Genomic DNA, 19,627 nt, shown 5'->3' with positions numbered 1-19,627 from the left:
GGTAGGGAGTAGCGCTTCACTTGCTTGCCCTGGTCCAAGTTTGCGTGGTCAACCACTTTGCGGCTGAGCCGTTACTCCCAGACGCTTCCATTTCACAATATGAAGAAATTTCACCAAATGGACTTCAGTAGCCAGTTCACTGGCTGGGTACGTGCTTAAATTTGTACAGCTGTAAGTTTAGCTCACTCACTTCGGACGGGCAACATGACCGTCACCGTGATAAATAACATCACCATATACTTTGAAACATTAACATATTAAGCCCCATTTAACTGCAGTTCATTATGTGAAACAATCACAATCACTCAGGTCTCGCACTGCATGTGCTCCAGCTTATCAAATCAAAATATTTTGTTTGTGCTATGGACTGACCGCATGTCAAAATTGACATTTTTGCCATATTGCGCCCCCCTTACCAAGTGAAACTCGACGAGGCAAAAAAAAAAAAAATTTATATATAAATATATATATATATATATATATATATAACCAGTTTGTCAAATTTTACATTTTTTCAGCTTATTTTGGAGACAAAAAAGAAAGACAAAGACATTTCTTACTTATCAGAGTCTTGGAATACTGGAACAGCATTTTAATGTCATCATTAATGGTTATCAAGTTATTTACACATGGAATCAGGAAAAAAAAAAAAAAAAAACTTTAAGAGGGGGAAAAAAGGGTCTAGGAGAAAAGTGGAATGAGAGGACAAAAAAAAATAATTCAAACCCAGGAATCAAGATGAACGACAGTACATTTCTTCAGCTTTTTACAAAATACAAATTCAAAACGGTATAGAAAGCAGACTGTCTGATTCATTAGTCCAAAACTACAAGTGGAGAGTCAAAAAAAAAAAAAAAAAAAAAAAAAGAAAAGAAAAAAGGTATTTCAAAAAAATTAAAGGGGGGCGGGGGGGGGGGAACACAAAAGCAGAAAGATTTCTTGCTCAGGGAAGAAAGCTCTATGCTTTGAGGGCAGAGTGATGACCAACAGCAGGGATGGAGCACAGTGGGATGACCAGACGCCCAGAAGCGAATGAAGGAAAATAAAAGAGAAAGAAGAAAAACACACCGGACAAAAACTCAGGTTTGATAGGACCATAAACAGCTGAAACATATAGCTATGTGGCACTATGTCTTTCTGAACTGAATTAATCTGTGTATGGAGCATCTTTCGTCGTCTTTTCCAAGCGCGCTCAAAATACAGCAACCGCCGCTCGCTTCCGACCAGCGAGTTAACAGCCCTCGAGATATTTCACTGCCATGCCTACCGTCGTCTTTGGCTTATAAAATCAAAACACAGTGACAAGCCTGTTCACGCAAGGGTAAAAGTGAACGAAAACACGGGCTACGTAGAAAAAAAGAAAGGGAAAATTAAAAATTGCATATCTAAATAAATCTACTGAACTCCGTAGGTCTTCCAACATGTCAAGAAGAGAGCGAAATGAGTCGATACAGCCTAAGATTGCCCATGCAATTTACAAGATGGTAAACAAATCCCAATTTACAAGCTCCGACAAAGTAATTCACAACCCCATTTTACACAGAATTACAAAAATATCTTTACATAGAACTTAGAACACTCCGTGTTGTCGTAGCCTAATTTAATCTCAGAAAACATGATCCTTAATAACAATAAAAAAAAAAAGAAAACAGAAAAAAAAAAGGATGAAGTTTAAACATCAGAGCTTAAAATAAGCCTCGTAGAGATCACGTCATAAAAAAGGTAATCGTATTGGAGAGAGGGGAAAAAAAAATAATAAATTGTGTAACATGTTATTATGAATTTTATTAAAAGCTGGAGAAGAAATTAAGAACAATCTGTTACTTCGCGAGAAGTTCTGGTAACTTCAAGACTTCAAGTACATGTCAAGGCCACTGAGGAAGCCTCCTCCACAGCGGGAGAAGAATTCTCATAACTTTCAGTTTGGAGATAAAAATGCTCCTGACTACTGAGCGGAGAGGGTGCCGGAAAACCTTACTGGTGAATAAAAGAAATGATGTCCATCGAATAGTATTCAAGTCCTTACAAACATAAGGGGTCCAGAAAAAAAAACAAAAACAAAAAAAAAAAACCTGAGGGGCTTTTTACATGAAGACCGTCCTCCTGATTGGGGTGAATGACTGGGAAGCGTTTCCAATATTAAGTCCACCGTGGGAAATGACCAATGGAAAAAGACCAATGGAAAAAAATTACTGTCCAAAGAACTATTAGGGGAGGGAACAAAAAGAAACCAAACAAACAAAAAAAACAGAGAAAAGGGGGCAGCGAGGGCAGGTTAATGATCCAAATATATTGTACACTGGTTAAATGGAGTCCTTTCACACCTCCTCGCTGACGTATTGGTACGTCCTGCCGGAAATTTGCCGCACTGGAGCAGGAGTAGCGCTCGAGCCGAAGGAGGTGGTGGAGGGTGCCCATGTCGTACTTACTTGTAGCCCTGCTGGTTCCAGGCCTGGCCATAGACTCCATAGGTGGGCATTTGCCAGCCATTGGGCACGTACTGGCCCATCTGCTGCCCATTGCCGTAAGACTGGCCCCAATGGCCATACGGCTGGGCAGCGTAGCCTGGGTTACTCTGGTGTTGACAGGAAAAAGAAAAGACCATGAGAACAGGACTTTAAGGACATTGTTTACAGTGATCAGTGAATATGGATCAGAGCAGCGTTTCCCCAAAGCCAAAATTACTGACCGCCCTGTTCAACACCCTCCAACGATTAAGCTCTTCAGTCATTCACAATGTCTTTCACGTACAGTCACAGTCAGGGAAAAAAGGGGTACTGTGCAGGTATACTTCTGTTCATCAAGGTACAAACAAGGCCAGAGTACCATCAAAAGGTATAACACTGGTCCTACTGTGTACCACAATCAATTAACTAAAATAATCACAATTAATTTGGTGTCAGTCGTGGGCTGGAGGTTAGGGAGCTGGCCCTGTTTCACTTCACGGATGGGTTATATGCGGAGGTGGAATTTCCCCGTTTTTGGGATTTAAAAGTGTGTGTGTGTATATAAATAAAATAATTTTTTAAAAATATACTAGAATATTTTCGAGTAAAAAGGTACTGAAAACATATCCTTAAGGGTAATACCCCAGTGATGAACAGTACCACCACAGTGACCGTTTAGGACCCTTTGAGCGCAAGTTGTAATGCTTTTGATGCAGTTTTGATAAACAAAAACATTTAACACGGAAACTGTAAAACCACCATCGATCCACCCCTTGCTCTCTCTGAGCGGCTCCCCAGTGCTTCCCCCGTCATCATACAGGCCCCAGGCAGCCCAAACAACCGAACTGTGGCATCTGCTCTTTCTGGCAAAAATAATCTTAAATCTGGCTCAAATCCAATCATTACTATAGTACTGTGACACAGCAGCGTGTAGCAGAGGACTGGCCTGTGCTGGCCTTCTAGCCTCTAGTGAGTTTCCTTGCTTGGTCAGAAAACAGTTTTTCAGCAAAGTGAAATAGTTTGGGTGTTTTTTCCTGTGATATGGTGATGTATCCCTTAATCAGACAACACAACACGTGAAACTACAGCATGGCGTGTCATCTCCGTCTTTCCACTGACAAGAAGTCCCCTTTCTGGGTGTTTGGAGACAGAAGCAATCACTTCTTACAGTATTCGTTAATGAACATCAGTAGAGGACCTTAATGACTCCACAGTTTAAACAGTGCTGGATTAAGCTGGTCATCAAAATAGTAAACATCTTTCTAGACATATAGAAATTTTTTGGCTCTGTATGAATTTCAAATCTTTTATTCATACATTCTTCAGATGTAAATTAACTGGCCATTACTTGTGTTAATCAAAAGAAGCTTTTCTTCTAAATAAATGCAAAACATGGTGTTTAAAAGAGGCTGGTACCTGGGGCATGGGCATCTGCTGCATGGCCCTCATGTCTGCGGTCTCCTTTCCCCAGTAGCACTTCACAGTGTGGCCCTCAATGCATGTCCCATTCACTGATACGATGGCGTGAGCTGCACCCTCGTGGGAGTCGAACCTGCCAACGGAAAAGGACAAACTGATTTTGCAGGACAAATTTCTGTTTTGATGCTATAAAGCGGCTTTGTGCCAAGGCCTGCTGTAAAAAGCCAGAACTGTCTAAACCGCCTGCTACGTTTGGCTTCGGAAAGCCGAGTGAATCAAGGCTTGTATTCTGGAGAATAATAGCATTCCAAGGTATGTATTCAATGTATGTGACCGCGAGGGGGGGGGGGGGGCTCACCTCACGAATGAGTAGCCTTTATCAGGGAAAACCCTGATCTCCATGATCTGGCCGAATGGAGAGAAAGTCTGTCTCATCAGCTGATCTGGAGGAAAGAAACAGGCAGACATCAGATTTTGAGCCTAATGAACATCAAAGTGCTCAAAAAGCTCTATATGACAAATGTGATCTCACAGACAAGAAGGATAGAGACAGACATGATGGACGTAGAGAAATATGACAGACAGGGTCAATGGATGGAGAGACAGGGCAGAGAGACAGAGACAAATAGATAAAATGACAGATGGATGGACAGACAAGACAGGATAGACTGACAGACAAGCAGATAAGATAGATAGACAGACAGACAGAAGTTATGGGAAGTCAGGGAAGTGAACGGGTCAACAAAAACGTTTAAAACACTCGTCACAGCTTTTTCTGCAGGAAAACCTCAACATAAGCATTTTATCACTTAAGGCAGTGGTGGACAGTAACTGAGTATCTGAGTAAAAGTAATTAGTTTCTGTACTTAAGTACTTTTTGGTGTATCTGTACTGAACTTTCTCCACTTTTTCCTTTCACTCCACTACATTTCAGAGTCTAATATCCGACTTTTTCCTCCTACATTTTGAGAAATCTGTCGTTCCTTTTGGTTTCTGTGTGTATAAAAACGTAACATGTCAAAACGAAAGAAGCGCAAAGCCAGAGCACCAATCAGGGCCCAGCGGTCACTTTGTTTAGAGCTGGTTTTGACCTGTTGGTCATACCGACCCAGTGCAGCACACAGTTCAGTGTCAATAACAGGACATTAGAGCCATAATTACTCTATTAGTACTTAAGTACATTTGAAGGGAAATACTTTAGTACTTTTACTCAAGTGGAGGTCTAAAGGGAGGAACTTCTACTTTTACTAGAGTGATATTTTACCTTGGGTGTCTCTACTTTAACTTAAGTACATGGTTTGTGTACTTCATCCACAGAACATGACTGGACATGGCAGCCAAAAGAATACCTGGGTTGTTTCAAGATGCAGCAAATGACCCAGTCACCTGCTCAAAAGTGCAAAGTCCACCAACCTTCTCTGTGAGCAAACCTCAGCCAAACCACAGACTAACTGCTGACAGAAAGGTCCCATGAGGGGAGACACACTTCACATACATTAATAACTGTATTCCCAAAGCGATCATTCAAAGCCCACTTACTGAAGTATGAGGCCTTTCCCAGACAAAATGCATCCGGTCCAAATACACTCACTGGCCACTTTATTATTTTTATTATGCTAGTAAAAGGTTGGACCCCCTTTTGTCTTCAGAATTGCTTTAATTCTTCGTGACAGACCTTCAACAAGGAGTTGGAAACGTTCCTCAGAGATTTTGGTTGGTTATTCGAGTTGAAAATCCCAGTAGATCAGCAGTTTCTGAAATACTCAGACCAGCCCGTCTGGCACCGACAACCACGCCACGTTCAAAGCCCCTTAAATCCCCTTTCATCCCCTTTCTTCCCCGTTCTGATGCTCGGTCTGCACTTCAGCAAGTCGTCTTGACCACCTCTACACGCCTAAATGCACCATCCATGCAAATCCATGTAGCACAGCCTATTAGAGGTTAGTGTCCTGGGAGTGACATTACACCACGTCCATCTCAATGTACACAAACCCAAATTTGGCCAGTATTAATGTCCAATATTCAACCATGTCTGAACCAAACATGTTTATATGTTTAGACTACAGTGCCACTGCACAGTCGGTTAGTATTTGACTTTGTTATCAGTTGAGTGTCCTCTAGCCCCCCATAAGTGGTCAGTTTCTGGCCAGAGGACCGTAATCGGTTGGATATTTTTGGCCGTCGGGCTACTCTGAAATAGTTTACGCAGTGACCCCTTCGAACAGGCTCTTTAGGCATCATCTCAGGACCGAACATCCCAACGGCCCAATCCCATTTCACCCCTCGCTCCTACCATTTAGCCCTCGCCCTTTGGGGGAGGGCGTCCCAATTCTTGTTGAGAGAGAGGGCGAAGTGTTAGGGCCAAGTTGAAGAACCATTCTTTTAAAGTGTATACAGTTAAAATTGTTGCTCTTGTGATTTAAAAACTACAAAAATTTAATTTCAACATAAAAGCTTTTAATCTTTCAGCCCTAAAGGAGGGTTTTATCACAACACACACACTGCGGGACTAGACACTTCATCGCAAGAGACGGAGGCTGGAGAACACAACAAACCTGTCAGGCCAGAGGTGACTCCTCCACAGTACACGGTGCAGTTACTGGGGCTGGACTGGCTCAGCACCTCGTCATAGGACAGGTGCTTGGTGTTGCCTGCTTAAATAGGTCAAATGAGGACGGGAAGGGTCAATACTCAAGACAGATGGGTTCAGATCAGATCCATCAAGATTTGCTCATCTAACAGCTAAAAGGAAGCAGTTTCTTTTTTTCCTACTTTATTTTGAAAGATAATCACTAACTGACGTCATCTCCTCAAATAGAAGCATCAGGAAAAAAAAAAAAAAAAAAGTAATTTGTGAAGCAAACTCACTCTCGTTGGATTTGGGTGCAGGTGGTTTCCTGGTAGCCCAGTTGGTTCTGATCTGCCTTCCTCCCAGCCACTGGCCGTTCATCTGCTGAATGGCATTCTCTGCATCCTATTAGACGGGAACACAAAATACACTGAATAAAATCTAATCCTGCCACTCATTTTCAATGATATTAATTAGCAAATTAATCACTTATTAACCCTCTACAGCCGAGTGCTGTCATATGGCAACAATTACATCAAATTTTTTGTAAAAAGCAGTAAAATAAAATGCTGCGTTTTCCTGTTTAATTGTGGGAAAAGGGTCTTTTACTTTAAAAGGACAAATAACTGACATCACCACATGACCAGTCATTCTTATGGCATTGTTATCATATATTGCAAACACCAACTGAAAATGTATTAATTTCTCCTATCTGTAAATATTGGGTTGTCCATTTCACTAAGAAAAAGTTGGATTTGTCTGTCTTGTTTTCAGTGAAATTGTATTGAAGAGAAAATTTCGTTTTTTCAAATATTTCCATAATTTAAGCAGCTCAAGGTGTCAGCATTTTAATACTGAATTTACTACCGTTTTTACCACGAGAAGACAAAACATAAATCAACCAACTCAAACACCAATTCTGGTTTAACTGTATAAAGTGAACATTTCGCTTGTTTTTGTGAGTGTTATAATTTCCTCCACTGTTAAGGACGAGACTGAAGGCAGAGAAAGTGCAGTTATCATCACTAAACCAGGGATCAGCAACCCAGATGTTACGAAGAGCCATAAAATAAAATACATTTCAAACCACAATACTTTAATAAATGGACATAAATTTGTTTAACCATCTCGGCTGTAAACGTCCCAGTTTGCGTTAATGTATTAGTATAGACTAAAAAAAACATCTAAACAAATCACAGACTTACTTTGCTCTGCTTTAAACTTTAGCTCAGCTGTGGCTGCTTTTCTCACATCTCTAGCAGGAAACTTCACCACAGAAGAAAAACACTTTCTTGTAAAATCTCTCACAACACTCGACTTTTCACAAGGCTGAATTCGCTTCTCACGGGTTCCCGTTCCGGAAATTCAAACAAAAAGCTGGTGAATGAGAAGCGACTTCAGCTGCACGACTTTAGTGTTTGTCAGTTTCTCATTGCAGATTAAACCTATCAGGAAACCGGCTGGAGTGATTATAAATGTAAATAAGTCCATTTGACTCCAAATTATCGATGTTCGTCTTAAATCTCTCTCTTTGTCCTTTTAAACTATTAGCTAGGTGAGGTTGTTGTCTACGTTGCTATGGTGACCGGCTATCCGCACTGATCTTCAGGGTTAAAGGGTGAATTATCAGTTCTACATTAATTACATTAAGCCCTTTTATTGTTAAACTGTGTTGGACAATCAGCAGAACTTTATTTTTACCTACAATGCAGCCCACACTTGGTCAGCAGCCCATGGCTTAAGAAACCCAGCTCTACGTAGTCATGTATGTTAGGAATACATGAAAACCTTTATTAACCTTTTTAGTGTTTGTATTTTTTTTTAAAGCTAAAAATCTAATTTTGCTGCAGACACAACAGGGCGATAAGAGCGCCAACCCCTGGGCTGGACTAAAATGTTAGCTAGTTCCAGAACCAGAGAAAATATATTTTCTAATGTATAACATGACACACCGCCCACTGAAGAGGGAACAGAAGCTCATTAGCGCCTCCGAAGCCACCTTAATTATGTTACTCGTCCAACACGAAGAGCTCAGCAAGTTATTTTTTAATTATAAAACATGATTTGAAACATATTCCTCTGTGTGATGCTACATTTCCGTGCAACACCAGTGCGGTCACCAAAAATAAATAAATAAAATAAAAATTCAGCCTAAATCTGTTTTTTCCCCTCCACGATTAACCAGATATCTGTTCTGAAACTCTTCCGGACACTCATATCAAAATAAGTCTGAATGCATGTCCCTAGTCTGCAGTTATGTGCCCCCCCCCACCTCAGAGACTATAATTATTTACCCATTTGTTGATGAAGGAGATAAAGCCATATCCTTTGGACTTTCCGGTAGCCAGGTCTTTCACCACACGAGCATCACTAGAACGAAACACAAGTCGGTAAAGGACAGTAGAACCGGTGGAAGATCTCTGCATTTTAGACATTTTGAACCACGTACATCAACCACTTTAGCCCTGAACAGCAATCTGAACCTACAAACCAGGGACCAAAATTAAGCAGGAAAGTGAGGAGACGAAACTAGACGTACAAGAAGCTGAATTATATATATTAAACTACATTTAATTCATTTAACAAATAAACCTAAAACGACTCTAAAGCTGGCGTTCTCAGCCCTTTAACAGAAAAAATTAGGGAAAACAACTTTTTTTGCTTAAAAAGATTACTTTGGGCCAATTTCCAACACAGTGACGTCCGGGAGCCTATCCTCCGTCAGTAAACATGAACCATCAGATTGTCAAAATTTGTTTTGTGCCAAAAAAATATTGGTGAATGAAACGTCAGAGGAACTACTGACAGTCCCTGACTGAAGCGCCCTTGAGCAAGACACCCAAGTCCCAGGGCACCGTGGATAGGGCTGCCCACTGCTCCGGGCAAGTGTGCTCACTGCCCCCTAGTGTGCATGTATGTGGGTGTTTCACAGCACGGATGGGTCAAATACAGAGGTCTAATATCACAGTGTGCAAACACAGAGACAAATGGTTGTTAATTCTAATACTAAACACAAGAGGCAAAAGTCCCATGAAGCTGCTTTGTGCAGTGTTGCTGCACAGCTTGTTTTAATATTGCTGTTGTTCCACTGATTTCTATTTCTTTGTACATTATACATTTCATGATGAATGGACCAAAAGAAATGGCTCAGGGGAAGAAGAAAAAAAGGATTTTATTTTTTTTGTCGTCCTATGTTTATTTATAAATCACACACACACTAGGAAGAAAACATCTCTCTGAAATGGTAACTTAGCAGAAGAAGGAAAAAACATTGTTTACTTTTAATGAAAGTCAATGGAACCAGATTTTTTCCCCCAGTGATTTACTTTTGGTCCATTCTTTATGAATTTTACGTACAATCTGAACAACACGCATTTTCTAATTGTCAAAACCTGAAACGTGTGTTTGTGTGTGTCTATCTATCTATCTATAGATATAGATATAGATAGATAGAGGCACAGAGACACAACTAGAGAGTGCAGTCCACACTTGGTCTGCTGTAATATCACTCACGATATTTTCCCAAAGGGAGCAAAGGCAGCTCTGACATCATCTGTGGAGATTTCTGGGCTCAGGTCACCAACAAAGACATGGAAGTGATCTAACATGGGAAAAAGAAAAGGGTACACAGAGTTAGCCACTGATTAAAGGGCCCATCTCACACATTTTTCGTCCACTTATGACAATCATGGGCATTCCTGGTGCCTAAAGCAGCATAAATAATATTTGCACTGTCATTTTCCAAATTTGCCTTCAAGTCTGATGCATAACTAACTCTGTTCTAATTGGCCGTCATGTATTCTGCTTCAATCAAACAGCAGTACAGGCAGAAACAACAACTCAGAGAAATTCCACCAATACCTAAATTTCTCCGCTATTCAGTGAGTGAAACGTAAACAATGCCATTCAGAGTGGTTTGATGTGAAGTGGTTAATTGTAGAGAAACTCGGGCCTTGGATTTCCTTATAATGGTGCCGATAGGAACCAGAGATCGCAACGTCCACAATTCAAGTTTAGCCATTTAGGCATCAAGCGGATCATTTCAGGAGCACCAAATTATTCAGATGTCTGGTTCCTATCGCCATCACTGAACTGATCCGACTCTCTATAACAGAACATTTCGCATCAATTCACTGAATAACTTCGAAATTCTGGGAAAAACGGTGCAATTCCCCTTTAACTTCATACTGAATGGGCAGGACTGAACTGCCTTAGGCTGAATAGGTGAATATGCAAATACCTGCTCTGTGTGGCCTGGAATAAACCAGCTTAGTCTTCTCATATGAACACTGAATAGAGTGTGCGGTACAAATGCAGATTGAATGGCACGTTGTAAAATTCTATGTTTACATACGACAAACTTATTTAGGAATGTCCATTTTAAGAACTGGGTATTTCATGACATGGACACTAAGTAAAAGCATTCTCGACACGAAGGCAGGCTGCCGAAGGTACGCGGTAATCACACTCCTACACAACGACAAAATCAAGGACTGCTGGAACTCAGTATCAGCACTTACTGCTTGTGTCTTTCTTCTGGCTGCTTGGCATTGAGGCCCAGTTGACTTTCATGTCCTGCGAGGAGGAGAAAAGATACGGAAAACAAAAAACACATTGAGGGAGAAACATTCGAACCCAAACACAACGAGAACCTTCAACTTACTTAGCGTGACAATAACGTGAGTCTCCAAACGTAGAAACAGACTGAAGAAGAAAATAATCAGTGAAAATAAATTAATAAAATAAACAAAAATAAATAAAATAATAATAATAAATCAGAAAAAGGGAAAAAATTCCGGGCGATCACTCAAGGCATCCCAAATAAAAAAAATCTACCAAAAAATATTAAGAAAAAATAAATAAAGAGGCCAACGTTCACATTACAGGGGCTCCAAAGTATGGATCTAGGACTAATCGAGGATGACGACTTGTCTTCCTTATAGGGAGAAAACCTCATAACAACCAATATCAGTAGATGTAACTCAACCAGGGTCAAACGACTTGGGGAAAATATCTAAATAGTGATTATTTGACTGCAATTTACGATATTACGACTGCAATTGCGATATTTTATCAATTGAGATTTAGGCCTGATCATTTCATCCAAGAAGATAAGAAGAATAACCCCCTTTATGGCTTGAGGCTCAACCCTGGAACACGGTGTGCCAGACTGCCAGTAAGTCGTGGTTGTGAGGTCACAACACATGGAGGCTTGGCTGCCTCTCATTGGTCCAACTCACCTACAGGCATTTCACAAGCTAAGCTATTATTAGGCTCTTAAAACTGTGGTGTTTTTGCTAGAGTACATACTTAAAAACAATGGCTCTTCAGTGGTTCTGTAGTAAAGAAAATGGTTCTGTGCAGAACCAAAACACACTCCACAGCCCATGTGCACGCTTAAAGTTCTCTGCATGGTGAAATGGTTCGTGCGATTTATGGAGAACGTGCTGTACATGAGCACCTTTTGAAAAGGGTTCTACACAGCATGAATAAGTTGTTCTACTGTTACAAGCTTGATATCGTGGCTATAGCAGAACCCTTTTCGGTGCTATACAGAACCAAATACAACACATTCTCCATCATTCTGAGAAACTATTTCACAGTGCGAAGATCCATTTAAGCAAATGGGTCTTTTAGTGTTTATGGTTCTATATAGAACCACTGTCTTTACTGAAGAACCATATCTTTTAAGAACCTTGATCTTTAAGAGTGTAGGCTTTAATTTAAATAAATGCAGCTCTTGCGATTTGACAATTGCGCCGTCTTAAACTGCGATTTCGATATAAAAACGATGAATCTTTCAGGCCTAGACTCAGCGACCAAGCTAATTGGTGGAAAGAACAATTGAGCAAGGAGTTCAGGTTGGAACCGTGAGCTGTACTAGAGTCTAATCCTCTTACGTAAGGCAAGTAGGTCTATTACTACACAATGCAGCTACCGACCAGACTTCTGCCTGTGTGTGTGGCGAAGGAAACTTGGTTCTCATCTGCTTGTGCTGAGGAGCTCAGGCTGGCTTTACACTGCGCACCCTCCACGCAACTAGTTGCATGATGCAAGGTCGACGCAGCAAATCGAAAAACAAAAGTTGCACACAACACATCTGGTTACTCAAATGATTACCAGAAACCTTTTCAACCCTCACAATAAACCATCTCCTGTTTATTTTCTTGCCCACTGTTCCATTGAAATCAATGGTTTCAAGCTTGTTGTGCAACTGTTCCAGCTGAGTTTCAAATGCTTTGCGAGACTGTACATTATGCAACTCTGGTGCAATTCAGTTTGAAATAGTGTTGCATGCAAGTTTCACTGTGTATAACCAGCCTTGGACGGTGCATGTTTGGATAGACGTAGTGGCGGGCGGGGACGGGGGCCCATATACACACCGAGACAATAAAATTAAAAATAATTCTGGAAACTTGTATAAAAATATATCTATACCCATGATATAATATATCTGCCCATGACAACAAGCCACACTTTCATCAGTACTGGTAATAATAATTACCAATAACTAGCCCCGTTTTCGGGTCACAGTATTACCAGGACTCTATCTTACGATAGTGCAAGACTTACGATTGAGCCAGTCAGAAACTCAAAAGCAGACCTTCAGCATTACTGATTTGACAGCAGCTGCCATCAGAATTGGCTTCTGCCTCAATTTCTGACTACATTTTCATGGTTCATTATCAATCACAATTACAGACGCGTCATATAGCCTTTTATTTCATTACTTATATTTAGAGGCAGAACTACATTGGGAATAGTGCAACAGTGGTGTATATAAACGGGCATATTATGAGACAAATGTGCACATATGTATTTATATAAACAGGGTGAGGCAAAAGACACCGTTTTATTTTATATTTTCTGCTGTCACAAGCCTCCACGATGCGGCGCTGAAGGTGGTGTTTGTTGCGGATTTTCTCAGCACACACAACTTGTCTGAGATGACCCCAGAGATAAAAGTCGATAATAAAACAAAAAATAAAATAAAACCTGTCCTGTGACTTGACTCGCCCTGTATTTCTGCCTCTCTTATTATTTTGTAAATTTAAGTACCACAAGGGGGCTACGCATCTAGGATTATCTCTCACCTTCGCACCTGTGTGAATGTGGGGTGGCAATAATTGTGATTTGTTTCCTATTATAAAAAAAAATCTGAAGACACTATAATAATAGATTATAACACGCAGTCAATTGTCAACGCATCCTCTTTTGCTTGTCATATCAAAAACGAACACGGCCTCGAGATCTCTCTCATACTACACCTAGACTAGTTGGTCCATCTGCAGACTAGATGAAACGTCCAAACCAAGACGAGCGCAAAACGAAGGAGCCTTTATCAGAAGGTCGCTGCTGCTGGGTTGTTTAGGGCTGAACGAACGGTTAGCGTGACCTTTATCTGCTGTTTGTGCCAAGCTCTGGAAAACGAGCGTCTAAAAAGCTGGTTTTCCGGCTCAGACGATTCTGGGAAAAGTCTTTAACACCACGTGGAGTTTCTTCATGCTTGTCTCGTTCCGTTCGCGGTTCTCGACCTCTGACGGCTTTACTTTCAAGAGGCTGGCATGACGCTGCTGAAGAACTGCAAGGACGTCACTTACCTGACGCGAAACCCAGAAAATGAGAGGCGCCGTTTCTCAAACGAACGTGTGGAAAGTCTGATAACGTCAGATCTACTGTAGATCAGATTAAGTCATAATCCCACCCCAGCCCTCCCCACGCCGGGCTACTCCTGCAGCTCTTAAACCGTCTTACCTTTCCTAATATTTTCCTCCCGTTCATGGCGGCCAGCGCAGCAGCGGCATGCATGTGCTCGTAGAACTCCACGAAGCAGTAAGGGTCATTCCCTGCCGTCTGAAAGAGGAGAAAGAAACCCGCTCTGCGTCAAACGCCTCCAACCTACGGGCAGAAACCTGCCGCCAGCTGCTAAAGCCGTGCCCCGCTCCCTGCTACTCACATCAATGATCATCTTGCAGCTCTTGCACGGGCCAATCTGGGTGAACACCTGTAAGATGAGGGCCTCCGTCACGTCCCTCGAGAGGTTCCCCACGTACCTGAGGGAAAACGGAGAGGTGGGTCAATGGCGTTAGGACTGGGCAGCCTGGATATCACCACACTATCCAGGACGTAATGAAGCATAAGCTGATATTTAACCTCCTTTTCTCCAGGGTATGGTTTGGCTCGTCCATCTGAATTTCTTCGTGACCAAAATCGTAAGGCAAATTATTCAGTAATCGCCTTAAATAATTTTTAAAAAATTGTTTTTTGGTAAAACCTCCCCTCAAACATACAGAGCATGTGTTCTATGATCTACGCATCACTACACGCTCACAACTTACTGCTGAAAGCCAAAAATCTCTGATGCTCTTTGTGTTACTTTATAAAAGTGATGTTTCCAGAGCAGATCACTGAAGAGACGCCGTCTGTTTATAGTTTAGAGCCCAGATTTGAGAGGAAAAAACTTTATGAAAACTCTAAACTTGATAAAAGCTGGTTTTGATTGGCTTTGTTCTAGCTAAGCAGCTTTTGCTGCAGTTAAACTCTTGCCTAGTAGTTTGTTTCTGGCTGTTTTAAATCTATTTCATGCTCTTTTCTCATTTCTCAGAATGTTTCAAATTCAATTATACATCAAAAATTAAGTTTTCCATCCTGTCCGGTTAGTATTTACAAGATTCCCAGCCATGTCATTTTAGGGATGCACTGACACGGTCATTTTGGGCCAGTGCTGACTTGGATCAGCATTAGTGCTGTAAAAATGAATGTATCTCAGATGTTTTTTGCCTCAGAAGCCCAGCATCGCATGAACGTTCAGCTCTTCCGCTGAAGAATGAATATCAGTTGGGAACACCCGCCCAATCTGTCTGACCGGTTTATGATATTACCACACACCCCTAGTTCTTTTAAGAGAATAAAAGCCAAATAATGATAAATGAAAGTGATGGTTATAATTGTTACCTTATGGCAACGCTGATCAATTAAAAGCCTTATGCATGACCTGATATGATACATTTGAGAAAAGGGGGGAAAAAAAAGAGGAAACTTAAATTTTCCACATATTTAAACGGCTGGCTGACTTTGATCCTATCTCAAAGTGGTTTGGTCAGAGTTGTTCACAGTGGTGGTGATGGGAACCAGACGTCCACCTCTAAAACTCCCTCACAGAAGGTTCCTGCGGTCCCGAATTCACTGCCTGACGTCTGAGACGCTGTTTTATGACCGTTCTGTGATGCAGTTTTAACCCAGATTGTCCTTTTAACCCCTTTTATTCTAATCCATTCATGGTGGAGGGGCTTGTGAGGCAAAGCAGTCCCAAAAAAAACCCTGAAAAACTTACTTTTACAGCTTTTCCACTGTTTCACCATCACCAACGATACATGTAAAACCCCAGAGGACACGTGTGGTCTCGGACAGTAAATAAAATGCCTAAATGTCCATGTTGAAGTCGTGGCGACCCCTGGTTCCCATTAACGCCACTGAATAGAAAACAGAACCATTTCACGCCGAACCGCTCTGGACCTCTCTGCTGGCAGGATAACCTCTTACGGTGCCAGCAGTGGAGAAATTTCGGGAAATTCGGTGGAATTCCCCTTCGTTTGTATGAGCCCTATGTGGGCCATGCTCACAGCTCCGTGAGAGAAAGGCAGCGCTTCTGCCACGTTTTCACCTCAGCTAGCCAGCTACGTTAATCCATCCATCCGTCGCTCTGCTGATGGGTGAAACCCCCAGGAAAGCGAGGGTAGCGACTGGACCCTCCTCGTGCCCACCTCAAACCAAATTATCTCATGAAAGTGAAGCTTTTTAAGCGCCAAATCGGCAGCAAGTTAACCTGAAGCTGCTCGGGGTGGGGAGGAGGAGGAGGAGGGGGGGGCAAAAGTGAAACTAACAAAGCGCGTTAATCCGAGTCGAACCGGCACCAAGCCGCCCCAAAGGAGTCCAACTGGAGCAGATCTAAGCCGAGAAGTTACCCACATCCGCTGAAATTACGACTCGCCAGCGGCTTGCTCGGAATTCGGCGGTCCACCTTAAACGGAGCAAGCGCCAGAATGTAACAGCTGCACCATAACGGGGAAATTAGAGCATGAATCTGGAGAGCAGCGAGCCTCGATTAGGGTTACCTGAACTGGACCGAGGCTTTTATTGCCCTGAAATTTCCAGTCCAGGTCCTTTTGTCTAAGACAGCGGCGCTACAGCGTCCAGGCTCGCTGACGCTACATCGCATTTTCCGGCCGGCTGCTCGAGTTTTGGGCGCTTAAAAAAAATCAAACATTTTTTCGCGTTCGGTCGCTTTTAGCGCACAAAACGCGTCCCGCTTTAACGTTAAACACCCCCTTCCTTCGTTTCATGCCGCCTTCTCCGGCTGCCAGGGAGAGTTTTGCGGTTTAAAGCGAGTTTTTTGCGGCTTTGTGTGCCGCATGATGCTAAGCTAACGGGGGGCCATTTGCCGCTACAGCCTCGCTTAGCTTAGCATAGCGTAGCATAGCACGGCTCGCTTTTGTGGCGATAACGGGATTTAGTTCTACTCACAGTGTCTTGGGCTGGTCGTCGTCCATCATCCTGCCGTCCGAGCGCGTCAAACCTTCGGTCGAAATGTTATATTTTCGAGGTTACCGGTGATTTAAATCGCCGGATTGCCGTCTTTTTCTGTGCTAACGAGAAAACGCTAGAAGAACTTCCTCTAACGTTACTCTAGATACGCAGCCGTGTGACGCCGCGCTCTGGCTCGGCTCAGCCAATCAGCGTCGGCGTTGAGACGCTAGGCGAGGGGGGGCGGTGCGTCGTTATTCGTGAGCCGCCCGATTTTGCACCCCTTGTTTTTCCTGCCTGTCGCGATCTCATTGGACGAGCCGAGCAGCTTCCGTTCTCTTTTTAAAAAAAATATATATATTTTTTGTGTGTGTTAATTCTTTAAACCATGCATTTAAAAATATAACGGAGACAGATAAAGAAATAACGCAGGGCAAACGGGTAGAAAATGCATCAAGATATTAATGCGAATAAGTGCGGAATCATTACAACATAAATTATTTATTAACGCAAACAAACATTCAGCTGTTGAGCAAGAAAAACGAGATGGCGGTTCTTTACGCGTTGCAGCGCGACTTTAAATGATCGGAGCGTGGTTTTGAATGATCGAAGAGCGTTATTTGAATTTTATTAAATTATTAAATGATTCAGTCGTCGTTCAAATGACATTTCCCTCATGAGCATCGCAGTTCACGGGCTTTTCTTATGGCATTGCTGAGCTCTCTGTTAATAATCTTCTCACTGTTGTGTTATGATTGAGCTGTATCATAGACCTCTATTACAACAGCCAAAAGGCATTAGGCTACCAGAATCCCCCCCTCCCCAAAAAAATATTTATTTTCTATGATTTCATTATTAATACAATAATTTTAATAACGTGTGTCCTGCACATTTGTGCTGGCCTGCGCCAGCGCATGCATTCGAACCGCTCAAAGGGCGGATTAATGATCCAATAAACTGAACAAGGTGTGTTAAGGCAGATGAAAAAAAATGAAACACTAAGAAGCAGAGCAGAAAAAGCCGAGTTAAAAGACTGTATTTTAGCGCCGCCTTAGTCGCGAACGGACAACTTGGCCGCGATTTTAAATCAGGCAGGCGCAATAAAGCCCAAAGGGTCTTTGGGGTGCAGAATATGCCGGGGACCGAACGATGACGCACCGCACCGGCAAAGAGGCGGAGTGCGCCAAAATCGTGATGGGAGGTTCGATACAGTTCACAGAACCGATTCATTCGAACTGTCCGTTTCAGTGAATCGAACGCCCGATTGAAAACCTCCTTGATTCGTTCGGTCCCTCCGGATTTTCGCCGTTTACCCGTCCATGTCACTGAGTCGACTGGGTGCGAGCTGCTAACTTTGTGGCTTTAACCTAAATGTATTTGCATTGCCTCCATAGATTCGATCCACTGAGATCCATGTCGTGATATTAGGAGATAAAAGTGGGAAGTGTAACAATATGATTTCCAAAGTGAACAGCGGTTCACTTTTCAGTAGGGACCTGTTTGAGTGAGGATGTTGTAGTTCTACCAAATCAATATAAGCTAAGCCATTGCTCTAACTGTCCATTCTGTTTACTGTCAGTGTGGAAGAGAGAGAGAGAGAGAGAGAGAGAGAGAGAGAGAGAGAGAGCTAATACACTAACGCTGTATTAACAGTGCTATATTTTGAAAAACGGAGGGACTCATTCCACCAAGCGCCTTAAACATGGATTCAGTCAACTTACCAAAGTCCTGGAAAGCTTGGAAAGGGGTTTACGCTGTATTTGGAGCTTGCTATGCCAGAGGCAGAGGAGACCACTCAGGCCAAACTGTTCTACTGGTCTGTAATAGGGAAAAAGGGCAGAGCGCTGTGTAATACTCTGAGAGGAGAAGATACAGAGGCAAGAACAACCGTGAAGAAACTGGTTGAAATGCTTGATGAGCACTGCAGTCCGAAAGTTGCCGAGACTGTGGAGAGATGCAGAATCCAGGACAGGATGAATCCGTTGAGAAATATGTCACAGATTTGAAGTCTTTAGCCAGTACATTGCAACTCTGGACAAATGAAAGAGTCACTAATAAGAGACAGGATCATGTGGAACAAACGATGCTGTTTTGAGAGAAAGATTAGAGGGAATCTGAGGGAAGATAAACTCACACTGGATAAATGTGTACAGCCTTGTAGAGCGACGGAGCGGCCTAGAGAGAACCGAAAAACTAGAGGGAAGAACAGTAGAGGAGGTCCATATGGTTAAAAATTACACATTGGAGGACAAAGGCAATGAGATTTCCTGTAAATTCTGTGGGAAAAGGCATGAAAGAAATAAGAAAAAACGTCCAGCGTTTGGAAAGAAATGCATGAAACGTGGACGAGATTTGCTGCAGTGTGTAAAACTCGAGCGGAGACAAGTAAACAAAGGAAACCAGTGCATGAAGTGGACAGTGAGACATATGAAGACATTCTGACAGTAACAGAGAACGCAAGAACAGTGCGTCAGGTGAACGACAGTTTAAAGACAAAACAGCTTCATGCAGGAATGCTGATTGGGATAGGGAAGCTGGTGAAATTTCAAATAGACTGTGGAGCGTCATGTGACATCATACCTGTGCATCTCCTGAACCCTGAAACACGGTTGGAGCAGACTGACAAAGTGCTTGTGATGTCTAACAAAACAGAACTGCACCCCAGAGA

The 19,627-nt window shown here is 42.3% G+C and overlaps 1 protein-coding gene across 2 annotated transcripts; it reads right to left on the bottom strand.

Annotated features, from left to right (window-relative positions):
* Positions 1-556: 556 nt before the first annotated feature.
* tia1l (cytotoxic granule-associated RNA binding protein 1, like) lies at positions 557-17,158 on the bottom strand. 2 transcript variants are annotated; one of them, XM_017725217.2, is made up of 11 exons: positions 16,960-17,158; positions 14,393-14,489; positions 14,191-14,289; positions 10,956-11,010; positions 9,949-10,036; positions 8,730-8,805; positions 6,735-6,840; positions 6,422-6,517; positions 4,225-4,309; positions 3,864-3,999; positions 557-2,575 (listed from the first exon to the last, which is right to left on the bottom strand). In XM_017725217.2, the coding sequence occupies exons 1-11, from the start codon at positions 16,986-16,988 to the stop codon at positions 2,426-2,428; spliced, it is 1,017 nt and encodes a 338-aa protein (XP_017580706.1). In that variant the 5' UTR covers positions 16,989-17,158; the 3' UTR covers positions 557-2,425. The 2 variants fall into 2 exon arrangements, with proteins under 2 accessions (XP_017580706.1, XP_017580705.1); XM_017725216.2 differs by having other exon boundaries at positions 6,422-6,520; positions 16,960-16,988.
* Positions 17,159-19,627: the final 2,469 nt, after the last annotated feature.

The sequence above is a fragment of the Pygocentrus nattereri genome, chromosome 20, assembly GCF_015220715.1.
Source record: "Pygocentrus nattereri isolate fPygNat1 chromosome 20, fPygNat1.pri, whole genome shotgun sequence".
Classification (NCBI taxonomy): domain Eukaryota; kingdom Metazoa; phylum Chordata; class Actinopteri; order Characiformes; family Serrasalmidae; genus Pygocentrus; species Pygocentrus nattereri.
The sequence above is the reverse complement of the archived record's forward strand: the minus strand, read 5'-3'. Positions and strand labels throughout refer to the sequence as shown.

Excerpts from the sequence above, each read along its gene's own strand:
- tia1l (XM_017725216.2), bottom strand. The coding sequence starts at position 16,988 with ATGATGGACGACGACCAGCCCAAGACACT. Across the intron at positions 14,290-14,392 it reads GCTGCAAGATGATCATTGAT|ACGGCAGGGAATGACCCTTA; the intron begins GTGAGTAGCAGG and ends CTCCTCTTTCAG. Across the intron at positions 4,000-4,224 it reads AAAGGCTACTCATTCGTGAG|GTTCGACTCCCACGAGGGTG; the intron begins GTGAGCCCCCCC and ends TTCCGTTGGCAG.